Source organism: Eubalaena glacialis, chromosome 7 (assembly GCF_028564815.1).
Source record: "Eubalaena glacialis isolate mEubGla1 chromosome 7, mEubGla1.1.hap2.+ XY, whole genome shotgun sequence".
In the NCBI taxonomy this organism is placed as follows: Eukaryota; Metazoa; Chordata; class Mammalia; order Artiodactyla; family Balaenidae; genus Eubalaena; species Eubalaena glacialis.
This window is the reverse complement of record NC_083722.1, coordinates 5216016-5236416: the sequence shown is the minus strand read 5'-3', so window position 1 is coordinate 5236416 and position 20401 is coordinate 5216016. Positions and strand designations below refer to the sequence as shown.

The 20401-nt window shown below is 39.5% G+C and overlaps 1 protein-coding gene across 1 annotated transcript; it reads left to right on the top strand.

Moving 5' to 3' along the window:
• Positions 1–264: 264 nt before the first annotated feature.
• On the top strand, positions 265–18841 carry SSR1 (signal sequence receptor subunit 1). Its single transcript, XM_061195695.1, has 8 exons — positions 265–451; positions 2929–3041; positions 6489–6576; positions 7847–8109; positions 9850–9926; positions 10695–10773; positions 12633–12726; positions 18447–18841. Exons 1-8 carry the CDS (start codon positions 373–375, stop codon positions 18512–18514), a joined length of 861 nt encoding a protein of 286 aa, XP_061051678.1. The 5' UTR covers positions 265–372; the 3' UTR covers positions 18515–18841.
• Positions 18842–20401: the final 1560 nt, after the last annotated feature.

The following is a 20401-nucleotide window of genomic DNA, read 5'->3' as shown; positions in this document are numbered from 1 at the left end:
CGGCGGATCGTCATTCAAATAAAGTAACCACTAACGACGCTAATTAATTGGAAGGGAGGGATGGAGGGCGGGGCGAGCGGCAAACCGAAGGTCACCAGCCCGCGACTATAACGGGAGGCGGACTCTCGCGGGAATCTCAGAGGCCCTAGCAACCGGCCACGTGACTCCCGGGGCCGCCCGCGCTCCCCCGGCTCCGAGCCCAGCAGCCACGCTGGCGGCGTTTCTCGGCCAGGGGAGTGGGCGTGGCGAAGGCCGTGCGTGGTACGTGCCCCGCCCCTCCCCGCCCGGAGCCCGGATGAAGAGTAACGCCATTACCGCCGGAGCCGCCGAGAGCCCTCGCGGACGGGGACCGGACGCCGGAGGGCCCGCGCCATGAAGTCCCTCCCCCGCCTGCTGCTGCTTCTCCTGCTGGTGTTCCCCGCCACTCTCTTGCTCCGAGGCCGCCCTGGAGGTGAGGCGAGGGGAGTGGGTGGCGGGTGGGTGGGAGACGCCGCGACCGCAGGTTTGAAGCTGGAGGCGGCGGCGGCGGCTCCTCCTTGGTCCGGCGGCCCCCTCACCGGCCTCTCCGCGGCCCCCGACCCCCGGCTCGCAGGGCGGCCCCCCGCGCGCCAGAGCCTGCCTGGCCCCCTCCTCCTGCACGCGAGCGCTGGGCGCTGCCGGCGAGCTTGCTCGGGGGCGGCGGGCGGCTCGGGCTCGCGCCTGCAGCCGCGGCCTCGGCCGGAGCGAGGGACGAGGGGCGGCGGGCAGGCTGTGCCCGAGCGCGCGGCGGCCCCTGACGCTCCAGCGGCCGCCGCTCCACCCCGTCCCCGCCCCTCGGCTCTGGGCTGACGTGTCTTTAGCGTCCACGCCAGGAGTCCTCCATTCATTTGCTGAAAGCCTTGTTTTCTGCTAGCCTGAATTCTGAGCCGTGCTGCTGGTCCTCTCCACGATTATCAGCACATCCCTCTGTGCTCCCAGGTGTCTTGATTTCCCCAGAACTCCCCATCCTCACCCGCCTGTCCAGCCCTGCTCCCAGGCGGGCTGAAGGATCCCTGGGCATGTCCGGTACTTGAGCCCTCCTTTTGCTCTCCTTTTTTTGTAACTATTTTTTCCGTTTTGTTTTGTGGAAGCATCGCATTGTCCTGAAAAAAATGTAGTCTCCTTCGAGCTGTACGTGTTTTATCTAGGTTTATTCCAACAGTTAACCTGGTGTGAGAATAGGTAGCAGGAAGTCAGAAATGTGGAAACTTGGCTTCTTACCCTGGTTCTATCGTGAACTTCCATTTTCTCCTCTGTGGAATTCAGTCTGACTAAATGATCGCTAGAGTTCCTTTTATTCTGTAACTTTAAGCAAGCTGTGTGGCAAAGTGAACGATAGTGACAGGTATCCACGAGTTCTTTTGCAAAGAAAAGTGAACTGACTGGCTTCTATTTAACGGATAGAAAACCAAGTGGGAGAATTAACCAAAACCGTTAATTCATTTGCAGGTTTAAATAGGAATGCTTTTCCTTTAGGAGTTGCTTGCTGGTCGATGTTTTCATTTTCTTTAAGAAAATTTGGTAATCGTACTTGTCTAGAATCTAAAGTATATTTTTTCAGGCTTTCTTTTCTTAAGAAACATCAGTATCTAACTGGGTATCTTTGAACACGTTTTGTGCAGAGTGGCCTGTCTTTCAAAAGATGTTTTCTCTTAATTTTTCCAATGTAAAAGTGTTAGTTTTTTTTTTAGGCACAACATTGTTACTGGTTAGCATTAAAACATTGTTTTATAAATGTAGGGTGAAAGCCATTGTATATATTGAGAAGTCTTGAAATTTAATTGAGTACCACTTAATTATGTCAGATGTAGGTATTCTTACCGGTTTTACAAAATGACTTGTAAATTATGAATGCACTGTTTAGTGTGTTCAGCAAGCAGTAGAAGCTGATTTTCAGTTCATAAAGTGTGGTTCAGTGTTCTTTAATATTTGGCATAAGTCTTAACGGGCAGTAAGAACTCAAGGAAGTGGGAAAGACTTAAAATGCAGTTCTCTTAGTATATACTGTTTCTCCTGGGTATTACAGCATGTGCACATGCTTCCTTTCCCATATTTTTTTTCCCTCTACTTAATTGCCACATCATCATTCTTTCTGAGAAATGTTGGAAGAGTCACTAGAACTTTGAAATTTCTTTTGAGAGTCTTGCCTGAAATAGATTTAATGTGACATGTACTTTTGCCTGTAAAATTATGATGTATAGTTTCTTGGCGTTATAGTTATGCTTGCTTTCACTATGATGTTAAGTGTAGGAGAAATAAAAAGTATCTTAAAACATGTTTGAAGTTGTATGCAAAAATAAATGCATGCTTTCTCAGCTCTCAAACTTGAAATTACCAAGCTAGTTTTTACTAAACCAAATGTGTTTCATGAGAGCTAGTTTTTACTATGGATGTCATACAGATATTTGTTCCTTGGTATTACATGCTATCGAGTACTAAGAGTTTTGAGCTGTAGTCAACTCTAATAACAGGATTTCTTGCCTAGATATTTAGATTGCTATTTTCCTTTAGACCTGGATTTTTTTGGTTTGTTTTATGTGGTTAATGATAGATTAAATTCTGGAGTTTCTTACTTTTAAAACAAACTTACTTCCTTTAATATGCTTAACAGAGTTGCTTGAATTTATTTATTTGGGCTTTAAGGTATCTTTAGTTTTAGCAGTTCATTTTTCCAGCTGCTTTTTAGAATTAAACAACATTTCCCACTAAAATTAATGTGCAGTTGGTAAGACTAGCAGTAAGATAAAATCATATGAATATTCTTAGACACGTCGTAATTTGGCATCACTAGAGTGAGCTGGGAGATTGAGTTATTCTGAGGGAAAATTTTCGTTGCCTATATACCTGAGATTTAGAAACATTGGTATTCCAGGGTAAAGGTTAACTGCTTGTTCTTTATTTTATTGTTAGGCTCATTGGCAGCGGCTCAAGATCTTACAGAAGATGAAGAAACGGTGGAAGATTCTGTAATTGAAGATGAAGATGATGAAGCAGAAGTGGAAGAAGATGAACCCACAGATTTGGTTAGTGCTGTATTTGATTTAATACATATATATAGTGTATCTATATACATGTATTTAGCCCTTATATAGACGAATTTGGTATTAAAATTCTTGCTTTTAGAGGTTTGTTACTGGGATCAAAGTGGATTGAATTTGGGAGAATGGGGCCAGTCATTGAGGATGATCCGTAAGTATTTTCTGGCACAAGGAGGGAGACGTGAAACAAAGAACAGTTCAAGGTGATATGAATTTGAGTCTATGAGGGTAACATTATAGTAGGACCACTGGACCATTTGTTGTTGGGTTTGGGATACATACTATTTAGCTTTCTGGTCTTGGGCAACTTATCTTTCTGGGTCAGTTTCCTCTTTCTTCTTTCTTTGCTTCACTCAATAAGCAAGTATTTATTGAGTTCCTGCTATGTGCCAGGCACTGTTTTGGATTCTCCTGGTGAACAGACCAGAGATTCTCTCTGCTCTCATGGAGTTTATGTTCTTGGGACAGTGTGTATGCATTTTGGTGGCAGGGGGTGAGGAGCAGACAATAAACAATATATAAAATGTGTTCTGTGAAGATTCCGCCTAGAAGGAGGGCTTAGAGAAGATCTCTTAGAAGGTGTCTAACGCTGAAACTTTTACTATAAAATTATAGTATGACAGTAAGAATATTGGGCTAGAATCAAGATCATTGTGGCATGCTTCTAGCTAATTTTATTTTCTCTCTTAGACTACTGTAATTTATCCTACATAGAATTGGTTTTTAACCACTTTTAAACTCCAAAATCAGTCCTCTGTGAAGTCTTAGCAACAATATTGTCTTTGATGTCAGAAGGTGAAGGCCATCAAGTGTGGACTCTGTCAAATTTTCTACATTCTACTTCTGAATATATTATTCACTTATCTTTTCTACATCTCTCCTTTAACAGTGAGTTGTCTTTACTCTCTTCTGAGGCCGGCCCTACCACCTTCTCCCCATCTGGTCTTGTGAGATCTTGTTTATTATCCTCTTTCTTTCTGTAACTTTAAGCATTGATCCTTCTCCGTGACTTAATTCTGTTAAGCTACAGATGTGCTCACATCCTCCACTTTGTGTTCCTCCACCTGAAGTTTACACGTTTTCTTTTCTTTTTACCAGCACAGTTCTTTTTTTTTTCTTTTTTTTTATTTTATAAATTTATTTATTTATCTATTTATTTTTGGCTGTGTTGGGTCTTCGTTTCTGTGCGAGGGCTTTCTCTAGTTGCGGCAAGTGGGGGCCACTCTTCATTGTGGTGCGCGGGCCTCTCACTGTTGCGGCCTCTCCCGTTGCGGAGCACAGGCTCCAGACGCGCAGGCTCAGTAGTTGTGGCGCACAGGCTTAGTTGCTCCGTGGCATGTGGGATTTTCCCAGACCAGGGCTCGAACCCGTGTCCCCTGCATTGGCAGGCAGACTCTCAACCACTGTGCCACCAGGGAAGCCCCCAGCACAGTTCTTGAAAGAGGAAATTGTACCGCTTTCTCTTCTGCTCATTTCACATTTGTTCTCTAACAGTGGTTGGTCTGGTCCCATGTATCTAGTAAAACTGTTCTTGCTAAGTCACCAGTGACCTAACTGCCAAATTCCTGGCCTGTGTTCCGTTCCTCCCCGGTGGGACCTCTTCAGCATTTCCTGCGCACCCCTTCCTTGAGTCCCCTCGTTGGCCTCTGTGGCGCTCCGTCAGTTTTCTCTGCTCAGCGGCTGCTCCCTGGTCTCTAGCGCCTTCTCTCTCTCTGCTCACTCCCTGAGTGCTGATGACGCCTGGGGTTTCAGCAGCCACCGCCTCACGTGGGTGACTTCCAGACCTCGTTTCTAGCCGCCTACCTCACCGAGCTCCATTCCTCTGTTTCCAGCTCTTTGTGGGATAGCACATCTGGATGTTCCATAAGTACCTCAAATTTTATCTGTCCAAAATGGAATTCAGCATTTACCATCCATCTTACTTCCATAAATTGATTCTGTTTTGATAAGGCTCCAGAGCTTCAAGCTTTTACCTTGTTGCTTTCATTTCTTTTTATTCCACAACCTGTTAATCAAATCTTAGGGATGATTTCTCTTGTTTCTCAAGTATATCCTTTTCTCCTTATTTGACAGCTGTTTCTGGTCTCTTTTCTTACTTGTGGGTCTCTTTTCCCAAAAGTAGAAATTCACTAAGTCTTAGTAAATGAAGGTATCATTAAAGATACTTAAAATATAACTTACAATACAATTGAACGAATTGTGCAACAGTTATTGAAGAAATGTTTTGAGTGCCTTAAGCATATGAGGTGGGTGTGGAGAATTTTAAAAAATGTAAGATAGGCTTTGCTCTTGAGAGGTCTGTATGGGGAGAGAGAGAGAATTTACATAAATGAAAAGTTAAATGCCAGTAAACAGTGGTGCCCTTAAGCATCTCGATTTATTAAGGGCCTGGACACTTCAAATATATGAGTATCTGTAATTCTCATTGATGCCTGGAGAAATGCTGCACTGGGGTTTAAAATTTTTAGTTAAAATTTGTTGACATTTTTAAACAATTTTATTGAAATGTAATTTACATATCATGATACTTGCTCATTTAAAGCATACAGTTCAATGATTAATAGTAAATGTACCAAGTCGTGCAAGTTTGAGTTTCAGGACATCTCCACCCCAGTATTTCCCTGGTCACATTTTTTTAAAAAACATTTCTTCCAAGTTTTGTGATGACTTCTTACAGGGAAATTCTTAATTGGGATGGAAAGACCAATAACCAGGCCCTAGCACGGGTCGGCAGAATGTGGATGCGGGGCAGAGCCAGCTCTGCCCAGCCCCGTGTTGTCCCTGGCTGCTTTCGTGCTGCCCCTGCAGTTGCATAGTTGCAGCAGGGACCTCGTGGTCCCCAAAGCGGAAGACACTTGCTACCTGCGTCCTCAGGCCAGCGCCTCCTTTGGAGTCTCCTTCCCTTCGCCCTTTGTGGGGGAGGGGTGGCACAAAGAGTGTGTATGAGACGTCTTCTTTTCCCGGAAGGTAGTATTCCTGGCATTTAAACTAAGGGGAAAAGTAAGTACTACCCATTTTAACTAGAAACTAAATGTCCCTTTGAAAAATACTGTTTTTAAACTTCTTTCAAACTTTACAGAAAATTTACCAACCCACACTCTAGAATCTCGCAGTTCAAAGTGTGATCCAAGTACCAGCTTCATGGGCATTTCCTGGGTGCTTGTTAGAAATACATACAGAATCTCAGGCTTCACCCTGACCTGAGTCACAGCTGCAGAATCCCCAGGGGATCCGCATGCATGTTACTCTTTGAGATGCGCGGCTCTTGAAGTGTTATTTTCACCGAAGAGTTACAGTGAAATTCATTCCACTACTAATCCCAACACAGCCTGGGAGAAGCAATGTATATATTGTCCCAAATCTAGTGAAGTCATTATTCTTAAATGATGTTGTTTTTCCCCCATAGTAATCTGCTTTTAACATTTTTCTTAGGCTGAAGATAAAGAGGAAGAAGATGTATCTGGTGAACCTGAAGCTTCACCAAGTGCAGATACAACCATCCTGTTTGTGAAAGGAGAAGGTGCGAGGGGAATGTTGGTTGTAATTCAAATACAGGAATTTTTTTAAATGGCTAGCTCACTTTTTGGGGAAGCATTAATAATGATTAAGGTCTTTATTTTAAAAGTATAGTGTAGACACATTGTGGGGAGAAACCCACTTGCATGTATGAATACCCATATCTGTAAGGTAGCGTTTCTGGCATTTAAACTACCAGGAAAAAATAAATACTATCCATTTTAACCAGAAATCAAATGTCCCTTTGAAAGATACTGTTCATAAACTTTTTTCAAACTGCCACAGTAAAATAACATTCATATTTTGAGTGTAAACATTAATGAAATATTAAATCTTTACAGTTAGGCCTTGACTAGAGCCTATGTTGCATTAGAAGAAAATTAACTAATGGCTTATATTTATTGAGAACTATGTGGCAGGCACTGTTTTCAATATTTTGCATGTATTATTCAATCCTAATAGGAACCCTAAGAGGAGAGTTAATTGTTGTTGAACTGAGGTTTAGAGAGGTTACGACTTGAACAGGGTTATTCAGTTAGTAAACAGATTCTGAAGACAGGATTCAGACCCAGATCTGTCCGACCCCAGAACCTGTGCTTTACGGATGAAGCAGCTCTGTAGACCACAGGATAATTGTCGAAGACTTATTATTTGAGGTTATTCATTTTCTTGGTCTTCTCAAGCTTTCTGTTTTATTCCCACGTACATTCTACCTCTGTGCCTACAGAAAGTATAATTTGAGAGGTTTTTTTTGTTGTTGGTGGTTTTTCCCATTTATTTTTGTAGCTGCCTCCTTGGGTCACATTAGTTTGCATTTTGACTAACTGCAAATAAGGATTGCCTGATTGATTTTTTTTTTTAATGTTTTAATAGATATTACAGTTTTCAGGTGAACCTCTTAGACTTTACCTTTCTGTCATTTTTCTCTCCATTATCTGCACAGAGAGCAGATACTGAGTTGGAGATGAAGGTGCCTTCACCAAGACATGTAGCCCCCTGCAAGATAATCTTACTGCTGAAAGTATACAACTCCTTCTTAGACATACAACTTGGAAGTGATCTGGTCTTAAGTTGAGGTGCTCAGTTCAGCTCTTAAGTCGGAGTGCTGCCATGCGGACGAGGGTTTCGGCTCACACACGAGCTCCAAGTTGCTAGTTAGTGGATGGCGAGTCCATACATAGCAGGAAAGGGTGCCAGAATCCATTTGTAATGTCTACTTACTTTGTACCCTCTGAATGTTTTCTAATCTTCCTGTCTCTTTTTTTGTTTCTTAGATTTTCCAGCAAATAACATTGTGAAGTTCCTGGTAGGCTTTACAAACAAGGGTACAGAAGATTTTATTGTTGAATCTCTGGACGCCTCATTCCGTTATCCTCAGGACTACCAGTTTTATATCCAGAATTTCACAGCTCTTCCTCTGAATACTGTAGTGCCACCCCAGAGACAGGCAACTTTTGAGTACTCCTTCATTCCTGCAGAGCCCATGGGTGGACGGCCCTTTGGTCTAGTCATCAATCTGAACTACAAAGATTTGAACGTAAGGCCCTCTAAACCTTTTTCTTCTTCTTTTTTTTTTTTTTTTTACATACTAGAGACAAGTACGTGTAGGGGTAGGAAAGTGAGTGACTCCAGCTGGATCTTAAAAGGAAAAGGAACAGTAAGCCACACAGTGGAATCTGCTACTTCTCAGATGTTAATATATATTAAGTAATTTTTGTACTTCCTTTTGTTGCTTGCATTTTGCCCATTTTACTGCTTCTGTTGGTAAGTTTTAAGGACTTTCTGTGACTATTTTTCTGTCATTTTATACACTCTTAGAGAAAATGTAATCAAATATTTTTAGGATGTTAGTAAGGCTTATGGTTTATGAGAACCAAATAGCCTAATATAAGCTCTGTTGTCTTTCTTAGGATATTTTACTATCTTTCTATAGTATACATATATCCAATGAATGAATGAGAGAAGCCCACTAGAATTTTACTGCTGGGAGTTGACCTCTAGATGCCAACTGTCACGTCCTTCTTCAGATAGAAAGCACATCTAAACCATTCCCTTTTGAAAAAGTTTTCTGAGAAGGAAATTTCATCCTCTCTTGGAAGCTTATTCAACCTTTTCATCACCCTAGTGTCAACATATTTACATCTGAGTTAAATTTCTCATGCTGCAGTTAAGTTTTCCTTTTGTGTCTTTTTTTAAAACTACTTAGTGGAAAGTGGGAAAGAGTTTTCATCTTTTTTCTTTTTTTGGGGGGGGTGGGGGGCCATACTGCACTGCTTGCGGGATCTTAGTTCCCCGACCAGGGGTTGAACCCAGGCCCCTGCAGTGAGAGCGCCAAGTCCTAACCACTGGCTCACCAGGGAATTCCCCATCCTTATTTTCAAAACAATGTATTAAGCTTCCTCAACTTTATAGTTTAGTAGCTTGAAGGACTGTGTATTTCATCAAGTTTTCAAGCAGAATTAAACTTAATCCAACAAGCATATATGTAGCTTCAGTTCCATTTTGAATGTTTGTTTCATCTTGGAATTGTCACTAGAGGAATGCTAATAGAACGATCTTGGATAAGACTTAAATCGTTACAGTTCAGCAAAAAGCAGTGACCGTTTTGAAAAAGTACTACCTCGATGCTTCACACAAAACACTGAACACAGCTGTGTGTTGTCCCAGTGATTCTCATGTATTTAAAACTGAAATTGTGTTGAGCTGACAGAATTATTTGGAGACCACCACAGAAAAAGATTTTGATACTGAAAGTCATTAACCCATTTAATATAAACTGATTTCCAATCCATTGTCAATTTAGAACATGAATTTGACTTTTGTTCAAGGCTAGTTCTTAAAATGATGTTCTTCTGGAGCTCCTGCTGTACATGTTCATGCTCTTCCTTTCTCGTTTGGAGGATTACCTACAACAGAAGCCAGGGCTTCTAGCTGAAGAGTGTTCTGTGGGCTCTGTTTCTTTCTGCACGTTATCCTGTTTTTACTTTACTCCCCTGGTTTCTCACATCTTCTCCCATCCCCGTCAAAGAAAGTGGGGACAACTTTAGCAAAGTTGGAGGCCTTTTTTATTTTTGAGGAGACAGTATCATCATAACGCTGAGTCCCTGACGTAGAATTGGTGCACGTGCGTGCGGCGCTGCTGAGTCTTACCGACCTTCTAAGCGATGAGAAAGCGTATGGTATCGGTAGGGTATCTGTAGGGTAAGTTTTAAGAAATCTTGTAAGCTTTCATTCTTTCAACACATTTCAGATTTTTGTGATTTATTTTTTTTAACAGGGCAATGTTTTCCAAGATGCTGTCTTCAATCAAACAGTTACAATTATTGAGAGAGAAGACGGGCTAGATGGAGAAACGTAAGTGAAAGTCGCAGTGCGTAGGTCTTGACCTCAGAAGGTAGGACTGGGAGGCTTGCTTCCGTCACTGTATTTTTAATGGTGAAAGATTAGGTGTAGATTGGGTGAAATCCTGACTGCTTAAATTCATACTTTAGATGATTCTTACAACTGTTAATACCAAGTTAGGAAAGATAGTTAAAACTAACAAAAAACTGTTTTAGAAAGATAGTTTGCTTTTTGTTCTTCCCGTCTTTAAATTGTTTTCCACCCTGTCCTCTTAAGTTGGTCATCAGCCTCATCTAAGTTTCATGCCTCCAAAATTACTATTGAAAACATAAACCAGAAGATTTTATCTTGAAAAATGTGTCCTTTGCGAATGATGAATCATTTTTCACTGTATACTTATATAATTCACTAAAAGTAACTTTTAAATAAAATTGTGCAAAGTCTAATATTTGAGGAAGACAACACCTAATGCAGCTGTTTTAACTGAGCTTTGACTATAACAAATTATGAAGTAATTCATTGTAGATCATATGCCTTTTTTGGGGGGTGGGGACTGACTGTTGTTAAAGGTAAATTTATAAAACTGTTACCTGGATCTATGTTGAATTTAAAATATTTTGTTCGTTTTCCCCACAAATTATTTGGAAAAATTATATTTTGTTAGAATTATTGTTGTAATTAACTCATACCTCTTAGGAGTTAAAGCACAATTATAGTTTTAATTAGCTGTGGTATTTCTTATGAACTAAAGCCAGTTTATATTTTCTCCTTTTATATCAGAATCTTTATGTATATGTTCCTTGCTGGTCTTGGGCTTTTGGTGGTGGTTGGCCTTCATCAACTCCTAGAATCTAGAAAGGTAAATATAGATAAACGGCTCTTATAGCCATACTTCAAAAGTCGTTACAGTACTAAGTACAGTCTAGTTATTTGTGGCTTCTTGCTCTCACTGTGGGTTTGTAGATGATAGGTTTGTTGTGCCTTTTTAAAATAAAGCCTGAATGAAGTGAGAGTAGCACGGACATATATACACTACCGAGCGCAGGGTGGTTGGCTGGTGGGGGACGTCAGCATAGCCCAGGGAGATGGGCTCCATGCTTTGCGATGACCTGGAGGGTGGGGGGCCCGGGGGGTCAGGGCTGTGTGTGCATGTGGCTGATTCTCTTTGTTGTGCAGCAGAAACAAGCACGCTGTTGTGAAGCGGTTGCACTCCAGTGAAAAGCTATTTAAAAAAAATAATGATAACAATAAAAATAAATAAAATAAAGCCTGAAGTGGAGACCTTGGGTGTATGATTTGGATTTGTTTAGACTCTACTGCCACGTGCAGTTGGTGTCCTTTGTCTGCATTCTCCAGGATGATATTTACCTTCTCACTGTTACGTAACTCTGTATTATGCTAGAATTTTTATTCCTAAAACTCAGACATAAGATTTCATTCTTCTGTTTATCATACTCTTTCATGGATATGTATTTTATCTATAAGTAATGCAGCTTTTATATATTTGCTTTAATACTCTTGACTATAAGGCTGACTTCTGATTAGCAATTAAATAAGTCTTCATTTGAAAAAGAACGAATGAATTTGGCTGTATTTAAGTCAGAATTGTGTTTCGAGTTAGAGTAGTAGAGTGGCAGCATTGAAGCACCTGGTGTAATCATGGTTTCCTGTCTCTGAACATGGTAGCTAATTCTGCCACTGTATCCTCATGTCCCTCTTCTCCCTCACCCTGCCAAAAAAAAAACCAACCCCAAAACAAAATAACCCATACTGTTCCTCTCAGTGTATAACGTGATTTGTGTCAAATACACTGATATGAACTAGACCCTAAACAATTGCTAGACATTTTGGTTAATCTTTATTAAGCAGTAAGTCAGGCAATCAAACCTATGTAAAATTAGCAGTAAATGTTATTAATAAATCCTTACTTTTTAAAAGAAAAATACTTAGTGCTTGAATGTTAATTTTCATAACTTTCTTTACCTTGTTTTCATAATAGTCAGCATTTTTGCTAGAAGTTTATGTATTAGGTATAAGCCAGTTTTTCAGTTATCTCTGTGTATTCAGAGTCCAATTTTTGGACTGTAAAATTAATATTCTGTTTCTTATGTAAATAATTAGGTGGGGTTTTTTTTGTTTTTTTTTTTTTTTAAATAGGACCAAAGAGTGGAATTGAATCACTTTCTTACTTTCTAGCAGTTTTGCTGCAAATACTCAAGGAACAAAGTTTGAGGTTGTTAGCTTAAATGGGATTATATGTTTTTGTTTTGTTTTATTTATGCCAGCTGTTTAAGTGTATTTAGCTAATAATGCAGGGATCTGCCTGCATGCAACATTTCAGTAATTATCCCAACTTTTGTTTAATGTGGAAATAAGTTTATTCTTTAAGATTTGATTCCCAAAATGAAAGAAAATCATTGTAAAAATAGAAGTTCTTACTTGGTCTACCAATTGTGTAATATATGAAGCTTTACAGCAGAGGAAAAGGTCGTTAAAGACTGAAAATAACTAATTGTGCAGATTTATTCCTTATTCTTCATATTGGTGTAGACATGATGTTCCCGCCTCATTAAAAAAATATTTGAGGAATATGTTTTAGGACTAGAAGAGAACATGTTTATCTATTATATTTAAGTGGGTAGCTTGATGGGCGGTTTTAAAATTATAGTAAATAATATAATGGAACTCCTTTACAATAATGTTTTTATGTTCTTTTAGCGCAAGAGACCCATACAGAAGGTAGAGACGGGTACCTCGAGTCAGAGTGATGTTGACATGAGCTGGATTCCTCAGGAAACTTTGAATCAGATCAGTAAGTACTCCTACAAACTCGCCTGGGAAACTTTTCTCTTAAATGGAAATTAAGTATCTTAGATTTGGCAAAAAAATGCTTGGTCAGTGCTCCTTAACACTCATCTTTTCATGGCTTGTACGAATCTAATATGAGCAATGAATGCATCACATTTTTATTCTGTGCACTATATTTATGCTTTAATTTAGAAATGCTTCCACATCTGCAGTTTGTATACAAATGTGTGAATTCTCTATATTCCTAACCTTTTTTCTGTCTCTCTTCTTTCCTGTGGCTTCAGTGCAGAGTAGGAGAGGTGAGGCAATTCATCTTTTTAATGGTGTTTGATGTGGTGTTGGGAGCTGTTGTATAGTTTGTGAATACTTTACAGTTAGTGTACTGAATAAGGGAACAGTTTTCTATCACCATATTTATTTGAAAAACTGCCAACTACCCACTATTTTTGAAAGAATAAACCCACAATACTGCCTGATAGTTTACCTAACGTATGTTTCAGTTTCTATTATATATGCAGTTAGTTAAATATTAATCTTTATAGAAGAATATAGATTTTTTTTCTCCAGTTGTAATTGGACTTTTTAAAAACATTTGCCATAAAAGCAGTATGGCTTCATTGCTTTTTTTAAACAATTTTTTAAAATTTATTTATTTATTTATTTATTTTGGTTGCGTTGGGTCTTTGTTGCTGCGCGTGGGCTTTCTCTAGTTGCAGCAAGCGGGGGCTACTCTTCGTTGCGGTGCTTGGCCTTCTCATTGCGGTGGCTTCTCTTGTTGTGGAGCACGGGCTCTAGGCACACGGGCTCAGTAGTTCTGCCCCAGGGGCTTAGTTGCTCCGCAGCATGCGGGATCTTCCCGGACTGGGGCTCGAACCCGTGTCCCCTGCATTGGCAGGTGCATTCTTAACCACTGCGCCACCAGGAGGTCCTGCCCTTTTTTTTTGGGGTGGAAAAGAAAAAAAGTTCAGAGATAACCTCCTGGGTCCCCTAGTTCCATTTTCCATAAATAATTGGTACTTATGTGTTACTCTAAGTGTTTTCTACACGTGTACCAGCTTATATGTCTGTTGTGTCTGTGTGTGTGTTTACACAGATGGCATCATGTGGCACACAGTTCTACAACCTGAGTTCTTGTGCCTTGGATGTCTTTTTTTGATAATTACTTACATATTTACCTTATTCTTTTTAATAACTACATAGTATTCTTTTACAATTCTTTTATATAAATGTGTCAGAATTAAGCCTGTTCTATATTGAAGGATGTTTGTTATTTCCAGTTTTTTACTCTTAAAATTAATACTCTAATGAATATTCTTAATATATAAAATTACAGGATAATTTAAAAAATTAAGATGTAATTGACATATAACATTAGTTTTGCATGTACAACATAATGATTTGATATTTGTATAAAATGTGAAATGATCGCCACATCATCTAGTCAACACCATCCCACACAGTTACAAATTTTATTTTTCTTGCGATGAGAGCTCTTAAGATCTATTCTCTTAGCAACTTTCAGATATACACTACAGTGTTGTTAACTATAATCACCATGTTGTATATTAAATATTTGACTTATAACTAGAAGTTTGTACCTTTTGACCCCCTACTCCTATTTTGCCCACTCTCCTACCCAGGATAATTTTTTTAAAATTAATTAATTAATTAATTTTTGGCTGCGTTGGGTCTTCGTTGCTGCGCGCGGGCTTTCTCTAGTTGTGGCGAGCGGGGGCTACTCTTCGTTGCGGTGCGCGGGCTTCTCACTGCGGTGGCTTCTCTTGTTGCGGAGCACGGGCTCTAGGCGCGCGGGCTTCAGTAGTTGTGGCTCGCGGACTCTAGAGCACAGGCTCAGTAGTTGTGGCCCACAGGCTTAGTTGCTCCACGGCATGTGGGATCTTCCTGGACCAGGGCTGGAAACCGTATCCCCTGCACTGGCAGGCGGATTCTTAACCACTGCGCCACCAGGGAAGTCCCCAGGATAATTTCTTAAAAGTAGAATAGCTAGGTCTAAGATTATGCACATTTTAATTTTTATGGAAAGTGTTCCATTTCCTTCCCGAAAGGTGGTGCCAATTTATGTTCTCAGTAATGTATAATATTGCCTGTTTCTCCTCCCCTCTTACTAATCATTCTCAAGTGTTAAGTATAATAAAATGTTTTAATCTGCCAGTATGTTACAAAATGGTATCTCATTTTTCATTTACAGTTAAGAATGAGGTTTGGCTTCTTTATGCATATTTATTGGCTACTTAGTATTTCTTTTCCTGTGAATTGGCTGTTCAGATTCTTTCCAGGTTTATAAATTGACTTGTCTTTCTATGTTGAAACGCAAATGCAGTCTGGTAGGCGCTTTAGTAAGAGCATAGGAGGGGCCTTCTCCAGGTAGGAGAGTAGGGAGATCATTCACAGAAGGGGTTGACATTGGCCAATTCTTGAGTTCTGTGAGGGGGAGTCTTTTTTATATGCTCTGCTATGGCCTTCTGACTTTCCTTCTAGCCAAATGGCAGCCATCAGATACTTTAAAGCAGAGAAATAACAAATTCATGTTTTTTTAAAAAAATTATGTGATAGTTTTGTGGAGGCTGGCTAAGAAGTGGGAGCTACTGGACCCAGGGATACCAGTTAGGTGATTTCAGCAAAGCGTACGAGGAACCATTAGGGCCTAAGCTAAGGCAGTAGCGAATGGGAATAAAAGGGAAGAGAAGGATATTTCAGAAGTGGAGCCGGTCAGGCTTTCAGTGACTTTTTGGTAGTTTCAGGAAGGGAGGAGTCAGGGCGCTCTGAGTTTGGGCAGCTGGATGGAAGATGGTCCCATTAACAGCAGGGACTCTAGGAAGAGGAGTGTCTGTGCACAAGGAGGGATGGGTCTGAGTTGGATCTGTGAGCGTGAGGAGCCCGTGCAACTCCGGTGAGCTTGTGAAAGCGTGTGTAGAGCTCAGGCGAATCAAGACTTGGAGACGTTGGGACGTGGAGCCTAGGAGACAGCTGAGGGTCTCTTTAAGGACAGATTTCCCACATCATCCAGCAGTCAGTGTAGGAGGAAGTGGAATTGGGTGGAAGTGTAGACCATGGCCTCTATAGTGCAGCAGGATTGCTTATGTAGACTGGGAGATTGGTTTCATAGTATCGTTCTCCCTGACTTGTTATTCATGAACTTAAAAGCTGAGAATTATTACAATTACAGAGCAAAATTCCAATCATGTATAACTGTATTTTCATTCAGTAAGTATTATCTACGGTGCCATAATCCTATGATATGCTAGGTTCTGAGTGGTATGTTAAAAAGAAGGTAAGAATATACGTATTACTGTTTTTCAGGAGTTTACATTTTTGCTTGAGGAAAATAAAGCATATATGTGAAATAATATGTGATTATATGCTAGAATGAATAATGTAGACAACTTAAAAGTTAGGAAAGGGGGATCATATTTAGAGTCAAAGGAAGTCTTGTTGAAGGAGAGAATAATCACGTGTCTCAGGTGATGAGTCTCGTTCAGACTGTAAAGGAAGAAGGGTGGTTTGAAACAATTTGAGCCCATTACTAAGAAGTTTTTTCTTGTATGTTTTGCATTTCAGAGTAGGGTGCTTCAACTTCCCTGAGGTCTTTGAACTGTAAGTGACAGGTTAGCTGATTTTAATAGAAAAATTATAGGATCTTCGCTAAATGCTGTTTCATATGTGTACATAGGGAAACCTTCATCAGAAGCTATAACTATGAAGTCTTCTGTGTAATGTGACTTTAACTCAGGGATCTGTTAGAAAACTGTGACATGTATCTCATTAATAAAAACAAAAATCCATCTGAAAGTTATTTATATAGTATTTCCCCACAGGTGAGGTAGGAAATTAGATTATGCAGTCCCAGAAAGAGGAAAGGGACCATTTTAACTTTCTGCTAACATCTTGCCTTTCTCTTTTCTAAAATGAAAAAAGTTGGAGTGAGTTACCATTTTACTACAATTTAGTCTTTTTTTAAATGGGCAGGAGAGGCATTTTTGGATCTGCCCCATTTATTCAATATGAGACATCATGTTTAAGGTTTTCTGTTTTTTTTTTTTTTTTTTTTAAGTTTTTTAGGGGTTTGGGGGGGGTAAGAAGGAGGTGGTTTCCTTTGATGACTGAGAAGCACCATTATACACATTTCATTGTTCTTTGCTGAAATGAAATGCCACTTTCTAGGCTGTTGAGGCATTTGGAGCCATTTTCCCCAAAGCTGGATGACTCCAGGCTGCTCTGTGTGTGTCTCTTTTGTCTGCTGCTTAACTCTGATGAGCTAGACATGTGGGAGGGGAAGGTTTTAGACTCACTGTTAAGGTAAGTTGGATCGGCTGTCTTACTGATGGAGTGAAATTCATGTGTGTTGGACGAACAGGCTTTGCAGGTTCTCCGAGGCTCTTTTTTGTGTATTCCTGTATTTAAAACCCTGCTGCAGGGGGTTGACATTGTTGGGAGTCAGTAAGGACCATTTTAATCCATAGTAACAGCTGTGTCCACACAGGTGGCTGTTAGATTCTGAAGCATTTTTTGAAAAAAAAAAAAAGATAATTCAGCTGCTGCTTATATTTAAAAATTATTTAGGAGTAGAAGACGATGAAAGTTGTAGGCTTTCAGAAAAGTGCTTCTGTGCTCAGCTTTAGGCATTGGAGCCCCTGAAACACATCATTACCAACCTACTCAATAAAGCACTGAGGCCAGCTCTCACGTGATATTTCAGTCATTAATTCTTAAGCAGTTTTTTGAAAAGAATTTTTAGCTTCTAAATATTCTTTGTAAACATTTACTGTATATTTTTTTAAACTGGAAAAATAATTGTAATGTGTAACTTACTCCGCAAAGAACGTACATTCCTAATAGGTTAGGTGCTCCTAGAAAATATGAAAAAGACAATGGTCAGAGAGAAGACAGTCTTTCACTTTTTAAAGAAACTTCTAGATGACTCCTTACTGGATAGAAGTGGAAGAAACTCACCACCAGTTTATTTTTTGCTTAATAGACCACACTAAGACTCTCACATAAGAGAAAAAAGTAAAAAGATACTGCTTATGTGTGTAGGATGCTTTTAGTATTGATGTACTGTATAATTTCCTTTAACCTGCTGCTCATTTCAGGTAAATTTATGAAATTACCAAAAATTATGCAAACTGCATGGCGCTGCATTTATAAATATTAAGTCTTTAATTTGTAACCAATATAAAATTTTTATGCTATTTGTAAAGAGTATACTTATGCATGTATCATGTATAAACATGCTGAGCTGTAGAATTCAAGATTTTGTATGGTAGCTTCAACATTACAGTGATCAAGATTAGATCTTTTCCCACCCTAATTGCAAAAAGATTTAATTGACATATAATGAATGACATATTAGTTCCAGGTATACAACATAATGATAGATAACTTGTACACATTGGAAAGTGGTCACCACGGTAAGTCATCATCTGTCACCATGCAAAGTTACCAAAGAAATTTTTTTGTGTGTGATGAGAACTTTTAAGATTTACTTAGCAACTTAGAAGTATGTAGAGTTTCATTTTGAGTTACCTCTTAAAGGATTATTTTAAAGGTTAAAAAACCTATGCTAGATAAGAGGTATTTATTATTAGATGGTCTTCTTGCACGTGTGTCGTTTTCTTAACTTAATGGTAAAGTTGAAGGAAAATGCTTTTGAATTGAACACATACACGATAGCCAGGCAAGTCAGAACTTTCTCTTTTCTTCCAGATAAAGCTTCACCAAGAAGGTTGCCCAGGAAACGGGCACAGAAGAGATCGGTGGGATCTGATGAGTAAATGTTCTTTGTGCAACAATTCGGTCTTTACTTAACCCGCCCTAATGTTTTTCGGCCTGATGGGAATTAGTGCAGAGAAGCCATATCACCATAGAAGGCAACTACTACTTAATGTGTGGACTGAGCAATCAGAGTCTGTGGCGATAACATTGCTGAAAATGCACTGCATTTATTTTTCTAAAGTAACAAATTTGGTTTTTTTAAAACCATTAAAATCTATGTGAGTGTGTGTGTGTGTATGTATGTGAGCAGTTGGTCTTACCAGAATCATTGTTGAACTATCTGAAGCATGCCTTTAGAATACTAAATATAATGCTATTGTCTCTTCCTTTTGGACATTTTCTGACATTTTCCCCCAAAACTCAGCATTTGCCCGGTATGACTGTAGATGTCCTGCCTTGGACTGTTTTTAAAGAAAACAATGTTTCTTCTTTAGAATAGCGCAAATCCCGCTTGATGGCACAAATTTGTATGTTGTTGCTGTTTTACAACTAGTATTCTAAAGGCACGAGCAGGCGTAGCTGCTTTTTAGCAGTAGAACTGTTTTGGTATTTTGCTGCTGTTTACCATAATGCGCACCTTCCGAAACCTTCCCAAATAAGTTCAAGGAATTTGGGGATCTCTAGCACCAAAATTGTGAAACATGAAAATTCTGGTTTTGATACATAAAACCAACTTCACTCTCTTTTTTTAAAAGAAAAAAGGTACGTATGTGGAAACTGAGTTGTCCACTGTTCTATTTCTGACCCAAGAGATAGCTCTGGGGTGATTTTTAGACCACTCTGTTTTGTTTTTTTAAGAGAGCATTTTCCTCTCCTTAATAGAAGCATCTTGCTTAAGAAAAGTTGCCTTGGTCTACAGACTAAGCAAAATTCCAGCTAATCCTAACCTGTTAAAGAGTTGTTAGATAATTTTTAATGGTTAACCAATTGTTTGTTTTTTATCTAATCTTTCTTTGGGGTATTTTGGTTGTTGATTTTTTTTTTTTTTCAAGTTAATCTGAAGAACTCCAAAATTTTAAGCACTTGAGGTATCAGAACCAAAATTAATTGGGCTTCATAAAATCCCTCTTAGTTGCCCTTGCCCTAGGTAGTAAATTAAGTTTGGCGTTATTGTCAGGCTGGATAAGCAGCAGAGTAAAACAGTATGAACACAGCCGAGGCTTTTCCCTCTGTCTTCAAGTCATATTCTCCCACATACATTTTGTAAGGAAATGGTAAATGAAATTTTAGTAGCTGTTTGTTTAATTCCTGATCTGTCTTCATTATAATGAACTGACCCCTCTTTACTATAATCCCCACCTGCACCCGTTCCCCCACAAAAAACAACGAAACAACACAAATGAAAAACCTTTCCAAGTTGCTTAAGTCCTTAAACATCTGAGCCAAAGACAGTGACGATAAAACAAGTTACTGTAAAGCTGTTAACCGCTTTGCAAGTAGGGCTGAGGTGTCAAATTAACTATATTGGCAGTGCTGAGCTATAAACTTTCTATACCTGTAATATAAAGTGTTTGAGTTTTTAATTGGGCTGTATGATCAGTAGTTTAGTTTGGAAAGCTCTGTGAGCTCTAAGAAACCGCATGGTTTTTATTTGATGTAATATAGGAGACCCTCCACCTTCTCAAGGAATATTGATATATTTCAAAACATTTTTGTGAATGTCCAAATTTGTGAAATTACTAGGACATAATGAAGCAAGGTGTAATCAAAAAATTTAAATGACCTCTACAGAGCATTTTATTGAATTCCTGGTGATACTTAGGCAATGGCAAAGCCACGCTGAGTTACAAGTGCCAGGCCTTCTGACTCCTGAGTAATCTGCCTCATATGTATTAGACCTTCCATATCTGAGGTGCAACTTAGCGCACGGAAATCATCTGTCATAT

Excerpts from the sequence above, each read along its gene's own strand:
- SSR1 (XM_061195695.1), top strand. The coding sequence starts at position 373 with ATGAAGTCCCTCCCCCGCCTGCTGCTGCTTCTCCTGCTGGTGTTCCCC. Across the intron at positions 3,042-6,488 it reads AAGATGAACCCACAGATTTG|GCTGAAGATAAAGAGGAAGA; the intron begins GTTAGTGCTGTA and ends CATTTTTCTTAG. Across the intron at positions 6,577-7,846 it reads CCTGTTTGTGAAAGGAGAAG|ATTTTCCAGCAAATAACATT; the intron begins GTGCGAGGGGAA and ends TTTGTTTCTTAG.